This window comes from Gavialis gangeticus, unplaced genomic scaffold (assembly GCF_001723915.1).
Source record: "Gavialis gangeticus isolate Ggan-Ray unplaced genomic scaffold, GavGan_comp1, whole genome shotgun sequence".
Lineage (NCBI taxonomy): Eukaryota > Metazoa > Chordata > Crocodylia > Gavialidae > Gavialis > Gavialis gangeticus.
The window spans coordinates 49,258,740-49,281,728 of NW_017728997.1; the positions used below are offsets into that span (position 1 = coordinate 49,258,740).

At 42.2% G+C, this 22,989-nt stretch overlaps 1 protein-coding gene across 2 annotated transcripts in view; it reads right to left on the reverse strand.

The window, feature by feature from the left end:
* Positions 1-350: 350 nt before the first annotated feature.
* MAPKAPK3 (mitogen-activated protein kinase-activated protein kinase 3) overlaps positions 351-22,989 on the reverse strand; it is a 100,048-nt gene continuing 77,409 nt past the window's right edge. The window contains exons 2-11 of one of the 2 annotated variants that reach the window (XM_019505175.1): positions 22,360-22,496; positions 18,382-18,521; positions 17,551-17,615; positions 14,793-14,872; positions 13,345-13,471; positions 12,448-12,523; positions 12,065-12,189; positions 8,920-9,005; positions 4,036-4,116; positions 351-2,147 (exon numbers count right to left, since the gene is read on the reverse strand). In XM_019505175.1, the coding sequence (XP_019360720.1) occupies positions 1,989-2,147; positions 4,036-4,116; positions 8,920-9,005; positions 12,065-12,189; positions 12,448-12,523; positions 13,345-13,471; positions 14,793-14,872; positions 17,551-17,615; positions 18,382-18,521; positions 22,360-22,496 (1,076 nt within the window). In that variant the 3' untranslated portion in view covers positions 351-1,988. The remainder of the gene's footprint in view (positions 2,148-4,035; positions 4,117-8,919; positions 9,006-12,064; positions 12,190-12,447; positions 12,524-13,344; positions 13,472-14,792; positions 14,873-17,550; positions 17,616-18,381; positions 18,522-22,359; positions 22,497-22,989) is intronic. The other variant, XM_019505174.1, reaches the window with a different exon arrangement.

The following is a 22,989-nucleotide window of genomic DNA, read 5'->3' on the forward strand; positions in this document are numbered from 1 at the left end:
TCCTGAATGAATCATTTAAATCTCTCTGTTTTGTTATTTCTGTTTGATAAATGGGGAGTAATATTTAACTCTTGCCCAGGAAGATAAATAATCATTTGAGGGATGCACTACAGCACACAGCAGCATTGGAGGAGATAAACCTGAAAATACCCAAGTAACATTTAGTATTTGTACAAAAGATAGATGCCAGAATGATGCTCAGATAATGTAAACTGGACAGTCTTTGAGCATGAATGGGATATGAAACCTCTTCCCCCTTTCCTTCAACACATCCACAAAGAAAATCCTACCTGGATGTAAACAAAAAAGCCCTTCAACCTCTCAGTGAAAACAAGGCAGGACAGCAGAAAGAAATGCTGAAACATGATTTATTAAAACCATTTTGTAAAACCCCAGGAATATTTCACAAAGAAAGGTAGATAGCTTGTAATTTTGTCTGATTTGTTGTGCGTGAGACCAGAGCCCATGTGTTGGGTCCAAAGCATCAAGCAGATCTTTGGTAAAGAGGCTGCAAGTTCAGTGTGGCTATCAGGTACTGAAACTGGAGTAGAAGATTAGAACTCTCTTTGGCACATCTGTTACATTTACTGCATCACGTCAGTCTTCCGCTTGACTCTTTTAGCCCTCCATCTCCCATGTGTTACACCATGAATATTTATTTGCACCGCTGGAAGCACTTCAATTCACCCAAAATGCCTGCAACATTGTCAACAATGTTTTCTTTCACCTAAGTTAGAATCCATAATACAAGAAAGAGGGAATATGGCAATCATAGAATAGGACAAATGAACAAACCACAGCATGAACACCATTAAATAGGAGAAAAAAGTCAAAAGATATACATCCATGTGGGTTATTGCTCAGGAATGCTGTCATGTTAACAGGTTTACATTTTGCACTATCAGAATGGGCCAATGTATTTGTCAAAACACTGCATGTAAAATGGCAAAAATAATTCGGCAGAAATAAGCATTGTACATGGGACACAAGTCCTGAATGTAACAATCGGCCTGAATATTGTCAGCCAATAGAATTTCCTGAAGAGAACACCACTCTTACCATTGTTTTCTGGATTTCAGAAGTTGTTTTTTTTCCAAAGCAGAGTATTGTATGCAACAATTGTGTGCACACAGGAAAGGAACAAACCCAAAAAGAACAGAGATACTTTTCTCAGGCTGCTACATAGTTTTAGGTAAGATATTGATGTAGACTAAGAGTCTACAGGGAAGGGATCTGCCAATGGTGCAGACATGACATCAAGGAAAGAGTTTAGAAAATGAACAATCTATTAAACTAGAAAGTGCGACAAAACCTGAATTTCATGGAATACCAAATGCCTCCAGGGATATGGTAGTGCAAGGACAAGGCCATGGTCTACCCATGGTACATTTGCCCACAGGACATTTTCCCCCCCTAAATCATGGACAATGCTCCCCTGTTCAGAGGATTATAGGAATTAAATCTAGAAATAATCTTGCTTCTTACCAATGTTAGGAAGAACTGCCATTCAGGTGCACCAGCAAGAACAAGACCTGAGACTAGTTTGGATTAAAAAAAAATAAAAATGGTGCCATTTTTCTCCTTTCTCCCTGCTCATACTTCAATTTCTGAAATCTTCTGGCAGCACACGTTTGGTGTTTCTATTCGCAGAAGCTTGAAACCACAATAGAAGTCACACTTGTAGGCTATGGTAAAAGCCCTCATGCACTAGAACGCAAAGAGTGCCTCTTTTCCTCCCCCAAAACAAGTGAAGCTGCATCAAAATTCAAGAATTTTTTCAGAATTGTTCTCTGCAAAATATAACAGACAAAAATCCCCTTTAAAAGCAAAACCCATAAAAAAAGTTCTAGTATGATGTAATCTTTTCACTGGCGCACCTTTGCGCACCATCTTCCTTGTCAAGCCAGTAGAGTGAGCTGATCCTGTTCATTTTAATTTGTTCCTTATAAGTTTAGCTTTCCAACCTCAAATCCCTCATCTTCTCTTCTTTACTGGTTGTTGCATCCTGGGGCTGTGGAGGAGGTGCCTGCCTGTTTCAGTTTCTTGCGGCGTTTGTTGAGGAGGCGGTTGCTGGACGCTTTCAAGTCTTTGATTTTCACTTGATCATAGTCCACTCTCATGGTAGCCAAAGCACTAGTCATCTCCTCCTGAAATCAAAGGAGAGAACGGTGAACCCCCTAGAGCAGTGGTTCCCAATCTGTGGTACATGTACCACCAGTGGTATGCAGACAACCTGTCAGTGGTATGCTTTAACAGATTTATTATAATTACTTTATAGGACAAAAATTTACTGGTGGTACTGAAGGTTGAACTGAAAAACATGCTGGTGGTACTTAAGGTTGTATCATTTTAAATTGGTGGTGCGCAGTCTCTCAGAGTTTGGGAACTGCTGCCCTAGAGGCATAAGCAAAACAGACAGTCCATACTACCTTCAAGAGACAATTTTACAAAATGAAAGACTTGGCTGTACTGCAGCCAGTAACAGCTTAGGCCAGGGGTGGGCAATTATTTGGGCTGAAGGGCCACTTAGGAAGTTTGGGCAAACTGCTGCAGGCCAGGTCAGCAGCCCCCCTCTCAACAACTTACCAAAACTCCCCTAAATGCGCCCCCCTGCACGCAGGGCATGCTCTGCCAGATGGATGGGAAGGGGTTGTGGACAGGTGTGGAGTGGCGCCCAGGAGTGGAATGACCAGGCAGGCTTTGGGCTAGAGCTGGGATCAAGATCGCAGATCAGCACTGGCATGCAGCCAGGGCTGGGGCACGGGCTGCGATCTGCTCCCCACACGATGGATCCTGACTGGCCCGAACCTGGAGGGGGACTGAGCATATGTCCATGACCTGGACCCCACTCCTCTGCTCCTGCACAGGCATGCGTGGGCAGCCCCAGTACAGTGCAGCTGTGGAGCAGCATGGCCCAGCTCCAACAGACTGTGACCAGCTTAGGCTGCCCTAAGCTGCTGGGAGCTGCTGTTCTGCAGCTGCGTTGTACTGGGTTGCCACCGCACACCTGTATTGGGGCACAGGAAGCAAGGGCCTGGTCATAAGTGTATGCTCTGCCCCCCTCGCAGGTCAGACTGAGCCAGTCATGATCTGTTGTGCAGGGAGTGGATTGAGGCTCTGCCCTGGGCCCCGACCCTGCACTATCACTGCTCTGTGATCCTGATCTCTTGGGCCAGTCTCCATGCAAACCCTTCCTGCCCACTCCATTAGGCGCCCCCAGCTGTGGGTGTCCAACAGACAGGCTGGGGTGCCTGGACAGCAGGGCCACATCCAGCAGCAGTGGTAACACTAGCAGTGGAAGCTGGAAGGAGCCACCAGTGCTGGGGCTGCTGGGAAGCGGAGTCCACCACCTAAGCCCTGCTGCATGCCCAGAGGGCAGCAGGACTGGCTGCATACATCATGGTCAGGGCTGCCTCCCAAGTCTGGGCCAATTTACCTGCCATGGGCCAGATAAAATCTGTTGGCTGGCTGAATCCAGCCCGCAGGCCGTATTTTTTCCACAAAATCTGTTGCCTAGGCAGTAATGCTTGTTCTATAAAGTGGAATTATGCAGGAGCAACCACTTGTAAACAACTCCATGCACTGACAATCTTATCCAGAATAAAAATGTTTTACCCCAGTTTAGTTCAATCCCCCTTTAAAGTGGATTAAATTGAACTGGACACACACCTCACTGGCATCATCTGACCTCAGCAGTCTTTCCTGCCTTAGAGCAGGGGCTGTACCTGATGATCTCATGAGGTCCGTTCCAGCCCCTAACTTCTATGAACCTATGAACAGGAATGTCAGGCTAGTAGGCAATAAATTAGAGCCTATCCAAGGAGTCTGAATGAAATATGCAAAAACAAATGTAAAAGATATGAAACTGACGACTTGTAAATGAAAACTTCTCCAATCCTTTTACTCTTGATAGACGAAGCAACGTGACTTACTCTAAATAGGAGCAGAAGTGTCAAAGAAGAGAAAGGTATCTACATTACCTTCTCAAATCCCATTTGGTAAAGAAACCCTTATTATAACAATGGGTTCACTGACCTTCACTTCATCCCAGTGGTCTTTATCCTCTTGCAGAACCCGTGCAGTATGAAGAGGGGTTGGTGGCACCATCATTGATTGCTAAGAAAGCAGAAGAAAAGAAGCATTTGACAGAATTTCTCTTACTCCTTATCCTACTACCTCATCATTTGTTCTGATTAAGCACATCATGGTTTTGAGTGCTTTGTGTGTTTAACAACTATCATTCATTAAGTGTCCTGCTTAATTTTTCTTCTAGCACCTGTGCTGGAGGTAGTCTCTTGCACATATATTACCTTAGATTACAATCTTATCATTTCTTTAACAAAAAAGTTGGTCTACTTTGGAAAACTATTGCTAAATAAGTTATGGCTAGAGTTTAGAGTACAATAGCTATTCTGCACTACCTTTTCATGTGGACACTCCCAGAGTGCTTTTTGTGGTTTAGCTTGAACTTCTTCCAAAATAAATTCAGAAACATACTCTGATTGCAGCATATGGGTCGGCAGTGTGGGGAGGCAGTTAGGAAGGCCAACCGTACCTTGTCATGCATCCACAGATGCATCTCGAGCAGGTCCAGAGAGGTGATCCTCCCCCTTTATGCGGCACTGGTCAGGCCGCAGTTGGAGTACTGCGTCCAGTTCTGGGCGCCACACTTCAAGAGGGATGTGGACAGCATAGAGAGGGTCCAGAGGAGGGCCACTCGCATGATCAGGGGACTGCAGGGCAGGCCCTATGAGGAGAGACTACGGGACCTGAACCTGTTCAGCCTCCACAAGAGAAGGCTGAGGGGGGATCTTGTGGCCTGTTACAAACTGGTCAGGGGGGATCAGAAGGCATTGGGGGAGTCACTGTTCCCCCGAGCACAGCCAGGAGTGACCAGGAACAACGGTCACAAGCTAGCAGAGGGTAGATTTAGGTTAGACATCAGAAGGCGCTATTTCACGGTCAGGGCGGCTAGGGTCTGGAACCAACTTCCAAGGGAGGTGGTGCAGGCTCCTACCCTGGGGGTTTTTAAGAAGAGGTTAGATGAACACCTTGCTGGGGTCGTTTGACCCCAGTACTCTTTCCTGCCATGGCAGGGGGTCGGACTAGATGATCTTCTCAGGTCCCTTCCGATCCCAGAAACTATAAGACAATCTGTAGAGGGGAGCTACTGCAGAATAGCTATAAAGACTGTCCCTAGTTCTCAAACAGGGAGGACTGCCAGGAACACTAAGGGCATTTTTACACTTGCTGTGGGATGCAGCGCCAGGCACTTTAATTAACGAGCTGCAGTAATTAAAAGTGCCCATGTGTCAAGTGAATCAGCATCACCATGCATCTCCATGCTGAAAAAATGTCGGTGGGGCACTTTGAAATAAAATATGTTCCATGAGTGCCAATTTTCATGCTCCAGCAGGCTTGATTAATCGAATCTACTCTGACATACTGGATTTCCAGTGCGTTGGAGCAGACTCCACGCACTTGTGTAGGAGCCCTATGGGTAAACTGGTAATGGAAATGTCCATTCTGGACACAGGACTACAACTGGATTAAATTCTATTTTCAGCTCTGCCTATTACTTGCAGTGTGATGCCTGGCAAATCACTAGCATCCTTTGCATACTTCTACTTATCTAAATGTATAACAGGAACCTGACAAAGAAAAGTTTTAAGACTAATTAACATCCAAAAAATCCCCAATTTGAGATCCTTGGGTGAAACAGGCTACAAAAGGGTAATGTGCAATATTATTCAGAGCAAGTACAGATTCTGTACCCTGGAATTGTTCAGAAAATACTATGTTGCTAGAAATGATATTTAAACTAAGACATGAAACTTAGGTCCACAATTACTACTCATTAAAAGTCTAATAGATCTTTTTGGTAAAGCAGGATCTTTGACTCAATTTTCTGGATAAATTCTACTGGAGTAATAATATTCTCTGCCTGACTGCAACCTAAACTGCAATCTCAGTTGTATTTTATATCCTTTGCTTCCTGTCCAAAACTGCTGTGTAGCACTATTGCATTTCCTTCCAAAGAGAGCTGTATTCCAAAAAAGAGTGAAGAGACCCTTTTGTTTGTAGGTGTTACTTTTTACTAATTATAATACTGTAGTGCCAGGTGAAAGCATTATTACTCATGATGCTGTGACACATGGAAAAGGCAGAAACTACAGAGAGGGTATCTTCTGGAAAAGGACTGAAGCTGATCAAGGCATCATTTGTCAAGGGTGGGAAAATGGAAAAATGGCACGTTTTGTAGCTCCCCTGAGCAGGTGTCAAGGATGTGTGCCCTTCCTTCTGTGAGCTACTACTTGCCTATTGCAGCTTACCTGACAACTGACTGAGGTACTACATGTTCCTCTCTCCAAAGTCTGCAATGACAGTGCCGTCATTGATACTCTCAACTCAGAGGGACTCTAGGGGTATGTATTTCTGACTTGAGAGCCCGAGCAAGATGCTAGGGCATGTGTTCAGGGTTGGAAGAAGCCATCTTCATCACAAATTTGTGACCCCATGTGTGAGAGGTTTATTTCTTAGTGGTGTACCTATACTCTGAATGGCTACTTCATGTTATTTTCTACTTTAGCCTTCACAGAATCAAAACAAAGTAGGGCTGGATCAGGGCCATCTAATCAAATCCCCTGCTCAAAGCAGGATTATTACTATCTAAACCATCCTAGACAAACGTTTGTCTAAGTTGCTCTTAAAGGACTTCCAAGGATGGAAATTCCACAGCTTCTCTCAGGAACCTTTCCAAAGCTTAACCACCCTTGTAGTTGAAAATTCTTCATAATATTCTACCTAAATTTACCTTGTTGCAGCTATAGCTCATTACTTCTTGTCCCATCCACTGCAGCCACAGATGGTTTACCACTATCTTCTTTATAACCACTTTTCAGGTATCTGAAGGCTGTTATCAAATCCCTCCCCCTCAGTCTTTTCATCATATTAAGTAATCCTAGTTTTTGGAAGGCATGTTTCCAAGAGCTCTAATCATTTTTGTTGGTCCCTAATGAACTTTTTCCTATTTGTTCATGTCTTCTTTTGAAATGCAGTGCCAAAACTGGACATAATACTCCAGGTGAGTCATCGTTAGTGCTAAACAGTGGAAATATCATTTCCCTTACCTTGCAAGCAACACTCGTTAATGCAATCCAGTATATGCTGTTAACTTTATTTTATTTTTTGCAACAAAAGCAGACTGTTGACTCATATTCAAGTCGAGTCTGATTTAATACTCAGGTCCCATTCTTCAGTACTACAGCCTACATAGTCATTTTCCACTTTGTACATTTGCTTGTTCTGTCCTAAGTATGGCACTTTGAACTTGTCTTAACTGAATTTCATTTGATAAATATCTTCCCCTTGTAGAGAGGGAAAAATATATTTTTAAGTGTTATCCCTGGAATTACTAACTCTTTTTCTTTCCTTCCTCATCCTTCTTAGAATAATGGTTTAACAGCATACATGCCAATTAGCAAATGCTGGACAGACTGCTTGAGAGTGACATCCCAGCCTGGCTCTTTGGTGCAACAAGGGTCTTTGGAACATAGCAGCACAAGGACTTTGCTTCTAACCTCTTACTTTTTAATTGGTTATCTGCACATTTAAAGTTTCATGCACCACTAAAGGTGGTAATCCTTTTAGCTGTTTATCAGGCATTTCTTCTGTGCAATTCAGTGCTTGCTTACACCAAGGACACTTCTTTTTCTTAAGATTTAAATTTAAGCTGTGTACATTTGTCACTGTTTTAAACTAATTTTAATTAATTTATTTTGCATGATGAATAATATTTGTATTTGAAGAAAAGCATTAAAGACAACTTACTACGGCTCCAGAATTCTGAGTTCTACTGCTGTCATGTTTCAGTGTGTCCTTAGGCAAGTCATTTAGCTTCTTTATACCTCAGTTTCCACAGCTGTAAACTGGGGGCACCTGTCTACCTCAACGTTGTTCTAAGAAGCTACATTCCTTCATGTCTGTAAGGGCTCTGAGCTCTTCAAATAAAATGCACTGCAGAAAATGAGGATTATTTGTTATGCTGCTGTTCGTGTTTCTTCCTTCTAAGATGAAAACGGACAGGAAATCCCTGGGGAAAGTATATTCTGTAGGGTAAGCACTCTGATTCTTTTGGATTTGTCTTCAGGGGAGTAAGAAACAAGATATGCTCCATGTTAGGCATGAATGTGGAAAATTCAAGCTACTATTTCCAGTAACACCTACAGAGCAGAGATGATATCCTGAAGCTCGAGTCAGACAGCTAGTACCTTGGATCCCTAGTAGGAGCGTTTTCCTGCTTGAGACAGTAAATGAAAAAGGGATATTCTCAAATAACTGAGAGAAAAAAAAATCCAAGTCACAAAGCAAATCTCAAAATGGGTCTATCAACAGCATCATATACAGCAGCCTCTGGTGTTCCTTCCACTGGACACTGCATAAATCCTTGTCTCTCCCTCCCTGGGCATTTTCAGATCTATGCAAGGGTAAGAATTTCCTCAGAGCATGACTCTCTGTATTCAAGTAATGCAGCTAAGCATGATGCTGCCTGGCACTTCTAATAATAGTTCTCCATAAACCTTACAATGGTGAAAAAGCATGGCTTCTTTTTTTGTGTGAGATGGCAGGAGAGTGTGTGCATGCTCTAGTCAGCAGCAATTTCTAGCTGAGAGTAGGTAGGGATATTCTTGGCTCTTGCTCACAAGAACAGCAAATTGTGTCTCATAGTTTGTCCTCCAGTATCACAATGAGGAACTCTTTGCAGCAGGTGTCATTTTACAGAGCGAACACCAGCAGAACCTTTGCTAATTAGTAACTAATAACAATCCCACAATGCTCACCCTTGCTGCGTTAGGCAGAGCAGCAATGCATGTAAGAACCCACCCTTCTCTTTTGAAAAAAAAATCACGTGGGACTCACATTAATCCAGGGATGGTTTGTAAACTGAGAAATTGTCATCCTCTCAGTTGGGTCTGTTTTCAGCAAGAGACGGATCATCTGCTTGGCTGAAAAATAAGGACTGACATGACAGGCTGTAATCGACGATTGGGTTTCAATATTGCTTGAGAACAAGAAACATATCTTAAGAGAAGTTCAGTACTCAAAACACCTACTTCTGGCTGTTCTCACATTGAGAAGCTGTGTACATGCAATTGTGTGGGAAGGTATGATGTATATACACAGGGTCCTATTTAAAGATGTAGAAACTAAGAAAAAAATAAGGGAAAGAAAGAAGTAGTATGAAAGGGAGGCAAAAGGATTTGGGATTCTTTCTATCAGTCTACACTGTGAAACTGGCCTGTGGTTGACAAAGGGCACCAACAGCCAGCTGCTGAAAAAAGCACATCTCCATTACTGTCCAATGCAATGTTTTCCATAGCACTCGATCACTACAGTATCTAAATCCCTAACTATGTGACACATACCAGACAAAACTGTTTTCAGCACTGTTGGAATCTCAGCCAAATCTTTGGGAATGGGGATACAATCAGTTCTGTCCCATCCTTACTATTATTTATTTTTATTTGTAGTATTGTAGCCCCTGGGAGTCTCCCCTTTAGGAGCAGGTCTCTATTCTGCTATATGTTGGGGAAACAGAACAAAAGGAAAGCCCCTGGCCCAAGGATCTTATAATCCAAGAGGAAGACAAGGTACAGAAAAAGGATACAGAAAACAGATACTGGGGAGTTAGAAAAGAACAGTGAGCAAGTTGTTAGTAGTTGCTGTACCTCAATAGCTTAACTGTTGTCAAGATTTTTTCAGGCATCATGGCAAAGAAGTTTTAAGGAGATGTTGAAGGAGGATTAAGAGGTAACTCTGTGTACATTTAAAAGGAGCTTCTCCCAATCATGAAGAAAAGTATAAGAGGAAAACACAGGAACTTTTCAAAAACAGATCAAGAAGGCAAGAGAGGCTGGTATCCTAGGCTGACTGAAGATAGGATTCAAGCTTTAGCTACTGAATGAGGCATGATAGAGGAGAAGTAAAACAGGGACAGAACACGAAGGTGAAGACAAACTGCTTTTATTTGATATGATACGAGATGCATAAGCCAGTGGACAGAAGTATGGAAACACACTTAGAGCAATGGACTAGGAAAATTGTTTTCTACAGTGGCATTTTGGATAGTTATTAGCAGGGCATTTGTTACAACCAAAGGAAAGAATGATGCAGTAATTGAGCTGCAACGTGATGACAGCCTGGATAGGAAGAGCTAGTTGTGTGGGTGGTTGGAAATGCCATATCTTAGGCATACTCTGCTGAAAGAAATTTAAAGGCTCAGATGCAAGAACTGAGAGAAGGTTCCAAGCCAAAGATGATGCCCAGGTTATGGGTTTATGTGTTAGGCAGGCTAGGGATACTGAATGCACTGATTAAGAAAAGAGGTAGGAGAAAGGGCTGTGGTAGTGATGGAAGAAGGCAAGGGAAGATAAAGAGCTCTGTTTTATTCATGCTGAGATGGAAGCAATGGCCATACATCTGCAAGAAAATGTTGAGAGAGACAGGCTGAGATTTTAGTTTGAACAAAAGGACGCAGGTCTTCAGTGGAGAGGTCTGTCAGCCTGTGAGTTGTTATTATAGAAATGGCAGCTGAATCTGCAGGTGAAATTATCTAAAGATAAGAACATAAAAAGGATGATATATAACAAGACATAAAGAGGGTGAACCAAGGACAGAGCCCTAGAGAACCCCCACAGAAAGATGAAAGAGTAAAATGAGGATCTGCCAAAGGACACATTGCAGGAACAGAGGGAAGAGGTGAATCGAGAGAATGGAGCTATGGGAGAGAAGAATGGATAAGACTTCAAGACGAGATAGCTGATTGTGTCAAAGACGGCTGGTGGATCAAGGAGGATATAGTTAAACTGCATTCAGCATTCTGTCACTGGGACTTTCTTACTGTAGACAAGCAGAATAGGTTCAAATTCATCTTCAGTCACATCCACATGCAACTGGTAGGGAGACCATGGGGTGGGGCACGTGCCCTCCCTTGAGGCTGGCCCCCCAACTCAGCACTGCTCAGGATGGGGCAATTTTTTTGCTGTGCGGGCCAACGACATGTTGGGGTGCAGGGGGGGGGGCACTAAGCCACAGCACAGAAGTATAGGAGTGGATATGAGGCTTTTGGCCCACCCCTGGGCTTTCCCACAAAATCTTCCCCCCTTGACTCAGGAGGCACCAGTCACACCTGGTCACATCCATATGAAAAACAAAAGTGCTATAAATAAATTCTCCCTCTCCACTTTCCCTTAGATTTTATTAACTGCTGTGCTGGGAGAGAATATGAGCAAGTCTCAGGGGAGAATGAACATTCACCCAAGAACATACACTTCAAGTTAATATGCAGTGGTCATCTCTACAAGCTGACCCATGAAATTATATAAAGAATAGCAATACTACATATTCTAGTGCAGTGATGATACCCTCCTATCGCTCAGTAAGAGAAACTTTTAAAGGGTGTTAAAACTCTGTAACTGCTTTCTACTAATAAAAGACCTATTAAAAAAAGAGCTACAATCAAGAAGTGACCAAAATTTCTTTGTGATATTTTGGCAAGTGAGACTAGATGAATAAGACATTGTCACATTCATGGGAAATAGGAAGCTGCTTCTTCTAGGCCACTGGTTTGAATTCATCCAGATCACCACTGAACAGTAGTGAATGCTGGTATTAGCTGATGGAAAATAAATTGCTGATTCAGCTTAATTCCCACATCACAAAATCAATCAGAAAAATTTGGCAGCCTGTTCAGAAGCTTTACCAAGGAGACCAACACCACCCATTCATGGGCAATACCTGATCTGCAGAGTAAGAGCTTTTGTTTCTAGGTCTAGTAACTTAGCACTTTCATCAGCACTAACTGCATTTTGAATAAATGTTTCCTGTGATTAATTATCTTTCATGTGCTCAAGAAATGGGTCAATTTGTGAATATCATGGTATTGTTTCAACAAAAGCTTAGTTAAAAAAAGACACACAGAAAAAATATGAAAGACTGTTCAGAAACAACCTAATAATGTCACTTCTCCTCAGTACTCATTGCATGTATGGCTTCAGGTTCTTACCTTCTTCCGATACTTCAGACCACTCTGGATTGGGAAATCCATACTGCCCCATCCGAATTCTCCGTTTCATCCCTGGGGAAATGGCCTGTCCAGTGTTAGAGTAGAAGGGAGGGAACCCACACAAGCTACAAGAGAAATGTATTGAACAGCTTTTGTTAAGTGGGACGTCCTCTCATTCTTCTGCCTCTAAAAATCACATACAGCCTTTTATTCTTCTGATGAAGGAACATGTAAAGCTGCAGCAGCTAATCCATTATACAATGCAAATTTCATGAGTTCCCCATGCACTTGTGGAATCTGGGATAAAAACAGGGTAGGACATAAGAGAACAATCTAACAGTTGGTCCCTTCTCTGTTCAACCACCCCTCTCTCTTATACTTACAGAATGTATGTGATGACACCAAGGGACCACATGTCACATGATTTGTCATATTTCTCAGGGCCAAGAACTTCTGGGGCTGCAGGAGAAAAACAGAAACAAATAAGTGCAATAGATTTCCCTTACTATCACCACACAGCAAGAAATTCTAAAGTGACAACAAATGTTTAATGCATAAAAAAATTAAGCAACTGCTCTCACTGGGTAACTCCTATAAACAAACTGCTCAGTCTTCTCTACATAGTTCTAATGCCTGGGAGTAAGGCTGACCGACTACAATCTCCATTGGCTCAGCAGAGATCCAGTTCTAAAAAGGCAAAAGATGTTGCAGCTGATGACTTTATGGTCCTCTCTACACATTACAGCAGGAGTGGGCGAAATACAGCCTGAGGGTGGAATCCAGCCCACCAGGTGATTTCATTTCATTAAATAATTTTGTTCTTGGATTACCTATTCCTCCATTTCCCTACCTTAAACAACAAACAAAAAAACAAACTTTAATTCTTAGGGAACAATCTCTGTGATCTTATCATCATGTTATGCTAAGGAAAGCTTTGCAAGAAATTACACTGAGGGTTATGAAGACAAGATTCAGATTTTGGAGTTGGTCTCATCAGCCATAGTGAAAATCACTGTAACCATGTACAACTTACCTTCTCCCCATCCTCCTCACATTCATGCACCTAGAAGTCTGTGCAGCTAGAACATCAGATAGAAGGACTGGATTGTGCTGAAGTCGAGCTAGTTTTTGGGCTGGACCCCCCCAGTGATAACTCTAATTTCATCCCTGCCCTATTCAGGTGGAAGAAAAAAGGCAATCTATAGAAAATGGAGATTTTCCCAGGTCCTCAGGCTCATTCCCAGGATTGTGTGTGGACAAAGGCAATTCAAAAGACTTACCAACATAATATGGAGTGTAACAGGGGGTCTGCAGTGCATTCTGTATGGTAGTTTCTTTGGCAAACCCAAAGTCTGTGAGCTTGAGTACTGCGTCTTTTTCTTTAGATGTGTAAAGCAGGTTTTCAGGCTGCAGCAACACCAAAAGAAAAGGATAAGGGAAACATTAGAGAAGGTTTTCCAGAATAAATACTAGTGAACTATAGCTCTAACTTATCCATGCTGCCACCCACTTCAACACTACCCACCACTGCCAAGTCTCTCCCATCAGATCTGCTGATAAATATTAGCTTGTACCAGAATTCAGTTCTGCATGGCAGTGTAAAAGGAGATATCCATCCTCCTCTTGACTGAATATTGAAAGCACAAAACTGTAGACATTTGAACAGTTGCATTTATAACCTGACCCTCTTAGAGCTCAGCCTGCAATACCGCCAAGTAATGCCACTATACTAACTAACGCCAAATAGATATAGTAGGGGCTAAATAGACTTCACACCATATGTATGTGACAGCCTAGTGCAGAAATGGTTTAAGTGTGTCAAATGTCTATTTCAGATCAAGCTGTATGTTCACTACTGAATGGGGCTGAGACATTATCAGTGATGCTGATGGAGGCTAAATGGTCAGTGATATCCTAAACAGCCTAAAAGATTTCTTGATCAAGTGCAATGATACCTGATCTTGCAGGCATGTACTCCATGCAGGCCAGACATTTTTGCTTCTCTGGACTGGCCTGAGGTTCTCACCAGCATGTTAAGTCAGGGTCTCAAATTCATACTTCCTTTCTAGAATGACTTTCTTTAGTTTTGTGCCACAAGTCACCAGGTACTAGCAATACCCAAGAATCAAAAACACTCCAATCTTTCAAGATAATCCTGGTTTTAAATGGTGGTTCTATATAACACACTTACAAGGACACAATCAACTTTAAAACTATTCAGAAAGAAATACAATTTCATTTTATTTACGGTACAACACTAAAGTCTTTGTGAAGGAAAGAGCAAATAAATCTTTCTCTCGCTCAGTTTATTCTATGCATTTCATAACATTTTGTAGAACTGGCTTCACTTTCCTTGGCCAACAGAGAGGAATCTGCTTATTTCTCTTTGGATTCTTTTATTTTTTAAAAGAAATATAATATTCTGAAACAACAAAAAAGTGGCAGAGACTATAGAAACTTAATACAATATGACTGCCCATTGATAGTGTCCCTTTGATAAGTGTCTTATCTAGGGGGGTTTATTCATATGGACACTGATAAACCATTAACTTTGGTAAAGGTGGATATTTCTGACCTTGAACCAAGTTGGCATGAACCCTTCCCACACAGACAGTGAAACAGAATGCTCTGATCACCTTACTGTACTCATAATTTCTATAAAAATTATCATTGTTTATTTATTTTTAGTTTAATCTCTCTTCTCTGCCCAGGCACTTTCAGGCCTCACCTTGACATCTCTATGGGCAATGTTCATTGCATGCAGATACTGGATGGCTGTTCCGATGTCTTTCATTATTTCAGAGGCCTCTATAAATATAATTTTAGAGAAAGGTCACTTTAACATTCCCACTGTAGCTCAGAGACATGCTTGGGAATGCTTCTGACTTACAAACAGCTTGTCTGTATACAAGGTTAGTGTCAAGGCTGGAAGGGCTAATTTTAGGTTTAACAGCTGTGTTTTGGTTTTGCAGGCAACCATACCCCACAATTCCCCAGCTGCTCAACCCTTCTTGTGAGCAGGCACAGTACCCAAACAGTTGAGACTCCTGCTGCTTACGTACTTCTAAATTAGTGCTTTTCTTGCTCAACAGAACAGAGTAGCACAGGCAGAGCATGAGGACGGAGCAATGCGCAAGACTATGGGTAAGGAGAACCTCAATAAGGAACCTGGAGTATATTTTTGGATTGTCCAGCAGAGTTTAACAAGCAACGCAGTGCTAGTTCTGGAGGCAAGAGAAACATTTCATGGTGGGTTATATCTTCATTTCTCACCTGCCTTAACAGTATTTACTCACGTATAAATCAACAACAATTAGCAATTTCACTCTTCAAAGCTATTCTACTGTCTTTTTTGGTACATTTTTAATTTTAGTTTCTGAACTTGATGCACGCTCCTGAAGGAAATTCTAGTGGTCAGTGCATTGTCCCTTAGCACCAGCATTTCTGAAGGGGAACACTGTACAGTTCATCTAATTGCAACAATCAGAAGGCTTTTATATAGGAGTTCATTTCAGCCAAAAGGACTGGTGTCTTTTCCCTTTGCTTTATCTGAAGGTTTATTGTAGAGGAAGTAGTGAGTGGTGATTTCACAGGTGCTGGTTTTGGCAGCAGCCTCTTTTTACCAAGGTTTTTTTTACTGGAATGGCCTAAACGAACGCATCTGTTGAGTGTTCCCATTTTAATAGGTCCACGTAGTCTTAAAACCATAAACCTACAGAAATACCAGCAGGCCAAAAAAATTTGCATTCTCCAGAGACCAGAGTTAGTATCTTTAACTTGGTTCCTTTTCCTTGCGTGGATGAGAGAATCAGTGAAATGATGCAGTTTTGGTGGGCATGGGAGAATACAAAGCTCATCCTACTATTACCAGGAGAGCCTAGCTTTTATACACCACCTTGGTTATAAAGGAGTGTGGGCAAGAGCTTTTGTCTGGAGGAGATACACATGTGGCCTGATACAGCATTTGGTTTACCTGAGGGCTAAAACTACTCTGGCAGGCAGCAACAATCAGAGGAAGGAAACGTACACCTTGTTAGAAAGTTGAGATTGAAAAAAAAAAAAAACACCGCGCAAGGCTTTACTCTCTCTAAGGCCCTGAGCACTGGTTCGAGAGCTTTCTTCCAGCCGGTGCCAGATTCTACTTTACTACTAGGCAGGCAAGTGGACTTAGGGGTCCAAGTGAAGTTCCATTCCACCCTGCCCCAGTCTCTGAAAACTGTTTATAAAGAAGGTGGATGCATCCTCTTCCCCCTGGCTGCTTTTTTGTGACTCAATCTTAAAAAGGTAAGATTGCAGGATGCTACAAATAGAAATTTTAATGGATTTTCAGGGACTTGAACAGAGTGGAAGTCACATTTAGGCTTCTAACTCTCCTTAGATGCCCAATAGTGGAATAGGATCTGGATTTTGGTTGATCTTGGACTGTCCCTCTACAGCAAGAGCATTACTACTAATACCAGAGTGCCTAAATGATTTTGAGAACTGGAAGTATGTGGGAGATTACTCACTATGTATATGATGCATAAAATGACATAGTTACCAAGAGAGGGCTATTTATAACCAAAGCATTAGTTTTTCCCTCTGGAGTATTGTGTCTAACACTGCAGTATGGACTGCATCCAGTTCAGGCGCCCCACATGAATTTTCATGCCTCTTAAAGGAATCATCATTGAGTAGGGAACTGTGATTTTGGAAACCTGGCCTCTATACCAGCCTCATAAATTATTATGATGTTTTGCAAATCTGGATATAAATTCCAACAACCAACTGATTTTGTGAGGATGGTAATGAAAAACACTAATAGTTCACTCTCCAATAAAAATAAGCTCTTTCCAGTTCTGATTGGGCAAGCAGAATTTTTCAGTCAAGTACATTGGTGGCACTGTACAAATAAATAAATATTAATGATGCTAAATAGTAACAAGGATGTTCTATTCCAAGCCCTCTCACTAACTCATTGTGGGATTTTACATGCGACAGTCTCTCTTGCTACCTTGGGCATGCCTGTCTATAGAATGTAGATATTAACACCTACCTTTCCAACAGTGCATTAAGGTCTTTACGTAAGAGAGACTATATGAAATGCAGTATGTTTGTTATAACCATCTACTCACGACATAGTTGAGTACAACTGACATTACTCAAGGGAGGTCTGGGAACTGAAGTCACAGGCAAATATCAGGATAAAGATGTTCTGGCACAGGGCCAGAGACTAGAACATCAGAGGAGGCTGCAGGATCTTGGTTAAGAAGTTTTCATACAGACTTACCATCTTATACCTGAATCTAGCCAATTCTGGTAGTTCCTCATTCTCATCCCATTTCCTTTAATGCTAATTTTTTCAAAAAGAGGCAAATAGAAATTTAAAACAGTAGGAAACACAAGAAAATTCCATCTGCAACTAAGCAAACATTTCCCGTTTGTTTTGAGTGGGAAGGGAGCGGAAAAAAGCCTTGCAACTTTGACTTACACTCAGGGCATCCTACCTCTCTCTGTGAAAGCTTGGTCTCCTCGTTCCTGGATCCTATTGAACAGCTCCCCTCCCTCCATGCTGAAACAGAGAAGGCATATAGAACAAACTCAGATGAGCAGGAGAGACCAAATCAGCATCAGAATGGGTATCCTTGTATTTGAATGGGCCTGTGGCTGCCATGGATCAAGTGAGTGAGGGAATGGCCCTCCCTGTGAACCTTATATGTGCTCCAATTGGATAGAGGCAGACTAACATCTGTCTCTAAATTAAATAGAATACAGAGTCAAAAGGAGGAGTTTGGAGGCCTGTGATTTAGGAGACAGCAAGGCCCTTCCAAGAAAGCAGAATCACAGACACTAGAGACCTGTCCCTTGTTACTATTGGAAGGGCAGCAGTGGCAAGTCAGCTGATGATGCAGGAAGACTGGTAGCAATCCTTGTGGTGTTACCATGCTGTAAAAATTCTGTTTAAGGTTTGGAGTTGAAGTACACAGACAAAATTCATGCAAGGAACTCACGCTTCCCGTGGAGAGAAAACATCACATGTGTGGCACCTAGGAGATCGGGATGATGGGAAAAAATAGGGTAAAAAATGGTGGCTCTATCAGGACCCTGTCAGGACTACACTAGCCTCAGGGTGGGAGCCAGTATCATATTTCAACAGACAGACATTTGGGGAAAAAATGTCACCAATTGTACCCATATGTCTATAATGATACTTGTCTCTGAGTGCAGAGGAAGCATAGTTTTGTGGTTGCTGTCCTTGCTCTTCCTTCAGACAAGGCTGGCTGGAGAAGTTGTAGGTTTTCCTGTAAGTCTTACAGAGAGAGAACAAGGCTCTATACCATTCCATTATGATGAGAAGGCATCTTTTCCCATGATGTATGTTCTCATAAACATCTAGAATGTGGACAATGTGCAGACACCCTGAAGCTCGCCAGTGATACTCCACCTCCTGTCGGGCTTTTGGGCTGTCATACAGAAGCTGTAAGGAGATAGGAGAATGCAACATAATCAGTCTAAGTCATTCTGGCTAAATTTTCTGTAATTAACTGCAACTACTTGTTAATTCCTAGGTGAGAGCGGTGACCCTCCTTGGTTGCCTTCTGTGGCTCAACTCTCCTTAGCTACTGGCCCATACCAAGGGGTTTTGCACTATTAGATCTAACCAGCTTCCTGGCAATACAGAGCGGAGCACTGTTTGCTGGGTTTGGAGATGGGTCATGGAAGGTGGGTGCAGGGACTCTTGGGCAAAGAGTCTTAAACTGTCTGCTCTGCTAGGGACTAACTGTTCTTCACTGCTATGTAACACATATTGAGAAGCAGTAGTAACAGCTGTTGTGGGAAGAGATTTCATAGTATAGCACATAGTGGAGCTGGTCAGGTATGAAGATAACGTGATGCTGCTCACCTGTTAGAGTAAACAGGAACAGAGGGAGGGAGTCTCATTCTGCAGCTGGTATGGCAAGTGAAAGAAGTGAGAGATGGAACATAGATAACTTATCTTCCATCCCTCACCTTATACCTCTAATTAAGAATATACACAGTTTTTGGGATCTAAGACTTAAGCATCAGCAGCTAACAACAGTGATCAGAACGCACTGCTCTACAGTTTACCTATAATGGAGATAACGGATAGTGTGAATTAAGAAGTAGGGTAACCCTGAAAGAGTTAACCTTCTCCTCCCCACCCCCTGATTCCAGCTGTCACAGGTGTACCGCAGGGCCTTAATGCATAGTGAAATTTAAAAATAAAAAAGTCCAGTGACTTTGAGTGGGCTCCCTAAATATTATTCAAACCTCAGACATTCCCAGGGTTGCTGTCTAGATGGTTATGCTTCATTCTCTACTGCATGCAGTGGCTGTTTATTTTAAGGCACTAACCCCTTTAGAATGTAGGTTAGAGATTAGCTTTCCAGACCATCAGGAGCTCTGCACAACAAGAAATACATCTCCTAATAGCAACGGCAACAACAATCCCAAGACGTGCAGGCATTTTCTTATATTATCCTTCTACTCAATCATCCACAAATGCACACTTTACTAAAAAAAATTAACGGTGGGAGCCAAATCTAATGCCAGTTATTTGCAAGAAATAACTGTATGCACTGAATACTGGGAGTTCAAGGGCACTTAACTATTTGTTCCCTTCCTCCTTGCAAGCAACCTTTCTGTCCATTTTATCTATTTAGGAATCATGAACTCAGGGACGAGGACCCTCTGGATTGAGTATCTGCAGAGCATCTTGCAAAATGAAGACCTGAACTTGGTTGGGCTTCCTGTGTTCCTAAGTATTAATTATAATTGAAAAACAATGCAATTCAATCTACATACAATGCTACCCAGTTCATGAAAGGAAACAGTGGAAAAAAATGACCCATCACAATGTCCACTCAAATTAACTGTGATAATGTCACATTAAACATTGTCAATAAACAAGAAAATGCCAATTCACTCAAAGGGAAAAATCTAGAAGACTGTGATAAAGCCCAGTGTAACTGTCTGTATTAGAGCAGGGGTGTCAAGGATATGGCCTACAGGCTGCATATGGCCCACATAGAACATGAAGGGGCGGAAAATTCAAGGGTGGGTCTTACTGCCAAAACTGGGAGCATAGAAACCCCCCAAGGATGCATTTCAGTAGGAGAAGAACAAGCAACAGCTGCAATAACTCCTGCACTGCTGCTGCTGTTCATTTGTTCCCCAGAGGTGGGTTCAAATGTGGCCTATCAGACTACTCAGAATCCAGATCCAGTATGGGGGCTCCCAGGCAAGTTTTGACACTCCTGGCTTAGAGCGTTGAACTGTGAAGAAACAAATGTTGTCCATGATGAGGGTGATGACGGCAAGGATGCTGAGGTGGATTTAGAGAACTAGCAAAAAGGACCATTTAAAAAAAAAAACAAACAAAGTGGTGCAGCAAGAAGCAAAGGTGATCTCAATAAAGGAAAATGGAGCAAGAGCTGACTGGAGCAGCTTGGGTATGTAACCAGAAAGTTTGAAGAGTGTGTTGGAAATGAAAATTCAGGCCAAGAGATTGCAGGCAGGAGAAAGAAATGAAGACCCAAGATGATGGAGTGAGAATGACTAATGCAAGACCTGAGGACTTGCAGTGCTTCAAAAGAGATGGCGATGTCCAGAAACTTGTGGACAATGACAACTTGAAAAGTAGATTCCACGGAGTGGGAGAGAACCCCAGAAAAAAGTTTTCAAATAAATAGGCCACAACATCATTGCTACACGATTAGTCCACAGACAACAACATCTCACACACTCAGTGGACACATGCATGCTTCCATGTGCAGAGCTGAACCACAAACTGTGCATGCAGCCAGAAGCTGCAGTTACTTGGCTGTGTGCCATTTAAGCAAAACAAGTGAAATAGCTTTTCTTTTCACTTTTTGCTTCCTTAAAATGGGGATGTTGATAGTTAACTGCCTCAAAAAGACACCATTGTGCCTAATCACTTAAGTACCTGACAGTGCTTTGAGATTGCTAGATGAAGAATGCCATGTCCCTTTTTCTTCTGGCTATATCTGCTGTCTTGGGTGCAGGGAGATGGCTGGAAAACAAGTGGATATTGCATCTCTGCATTACTTAGGGATTCCTTTAGACCAGTGATTCTCAACAAGAGTGCTGTAGCACCCCGGTGTATCATGAAACTGGTGACGTGGGGTGACGCACAATATTAATATTGTTAGGTGTGCAGACACCACCCCACGATTCACATGATAAACCCAGAGATTTCAAGTAGGAATCCAAAGTGTCGAGAACATTCTGAGTTCTCTGCAACAGAAGATTTGCTCTATTATTTTTTAGTGAAAAATAGTGAAAATGAAGAGTTAGCATTTTTCGGGCGTTGCCTCAAATCTCACAAGGGATGCTTTCTGTCTAAAAAGGTTGATAACCACTAACCCAGACACAAGGGAACCTCCATTGACTAATCAGCTTTCAGGAAGGTTTGTGCAACTAGAGCTGGTAGAAAGCTGCCTCAAAGCAGCTGAAGAGCGGGCTCAGTGTCTTCTAAGGGTGCAACTTTTTAGTTAAATGGCTAGGGATCCTACTGAGCACAGCGGTCTCTAGGGCTCCCCAGCTTTGTTTTAAAGATTCAAAACCTTCACACAATGCCAGATTCAGTAGCTCAGGAAGACAAGAACTGTAACATTCTTTCTGAATTCAGTCTCCCTACACCAGTCCACAACGGACAAAACCATTTATTCTGTGACCTGAGCTCACCCTTTAAATCCATCTACCCACCAACCTCAATATAGCCTGGTTTCCATCACCAACAGTTTTCTGAAAGATGAGACTGATCCAATTTGGATAGAAAGCCCATAAGGAAGTCCAAATGCAGTGGCTTTACTTCTTTCAGTCATCAGTCCATTCAGCCTATTTTTTGTTAACTACCACTATGCTGTAGCTCACTGGGCCTGTCTATGTGCATTTTCCCCCCTGCCTTTCCCAGTCTGGGCTGTTGCCTAAAAGATCTAATTAAAATCTCATTGAACCACATGTGAAATAACAAAGCTGAAACAGCCTCAAGGCTGGCCCACTTTAACTACAACACTTTGTACAGTTTTATAGGGTTTACTCTGCTTTATTGCATAGATATTACTAGATTAGCACCATTATATGGGCCATTTCTGACAACACTACCTCAAGTCAATCTCACCTTTTCTATGCCTCTACTCTACTGCATTACTAAGATTAGCTGGATAAGCAGTTACGTATCTTTGTGTTCATATATAGTATGCAGAAGGCTTATTTTTTTTATCTCTGTACTAAATAAGTAAAGAAACTATTGAATAGAGTCCAACCCTCACCTTCTCACAAAGCCTTTGCAAGGCATCTCGACACAAAATGATTGATATACCTTCTCCTTTCCCCACTTCGGGCCAGCAGCCCAGCCCAGTTGTATTCTCTAGTGCCAAACTTGACCATGTAAGTGACGATATGACAACTGGAGGGAGAAGGAGAGAAAGGGGGTACAAAATCAAGATTCGAAGCATGGAGATGTAATTCACATTTCAGGGGGCACTTGATTTACATTTGCTTTCACTGTTTTTGGTAGAAGTGCTATAATTTTTGCTGTTAAACCTAACAGGAAAAAAGTCATAATTTTACCTTAGGCCTAAAAAAGCCACTCATTTGAGCCAGGATGGAAGTCTTCGGCAAGTGCAGGGGGCAGAGACAACTTCTTCAGCATCTAGCTCGTGTTTTTAAGCAATGTGTAAAATGTAGATGCTCATGGATGCAAAGAAAATGTTCCATATTAGCACATGCTGTAAACAGGGATTGTGTTGTCTGAGTCTGCAGACAGCTCTGAGCACTTCCTGCTGCCAAATAAGACCAGACTGAAATGCAGAAAGGGAGCGGTTTCACCATTTCTGTTTGGAACCTTGCAGACATCAGTGAAATGGAAGTTTCACGCTGCCATTGGCTCAGAGAAGGAA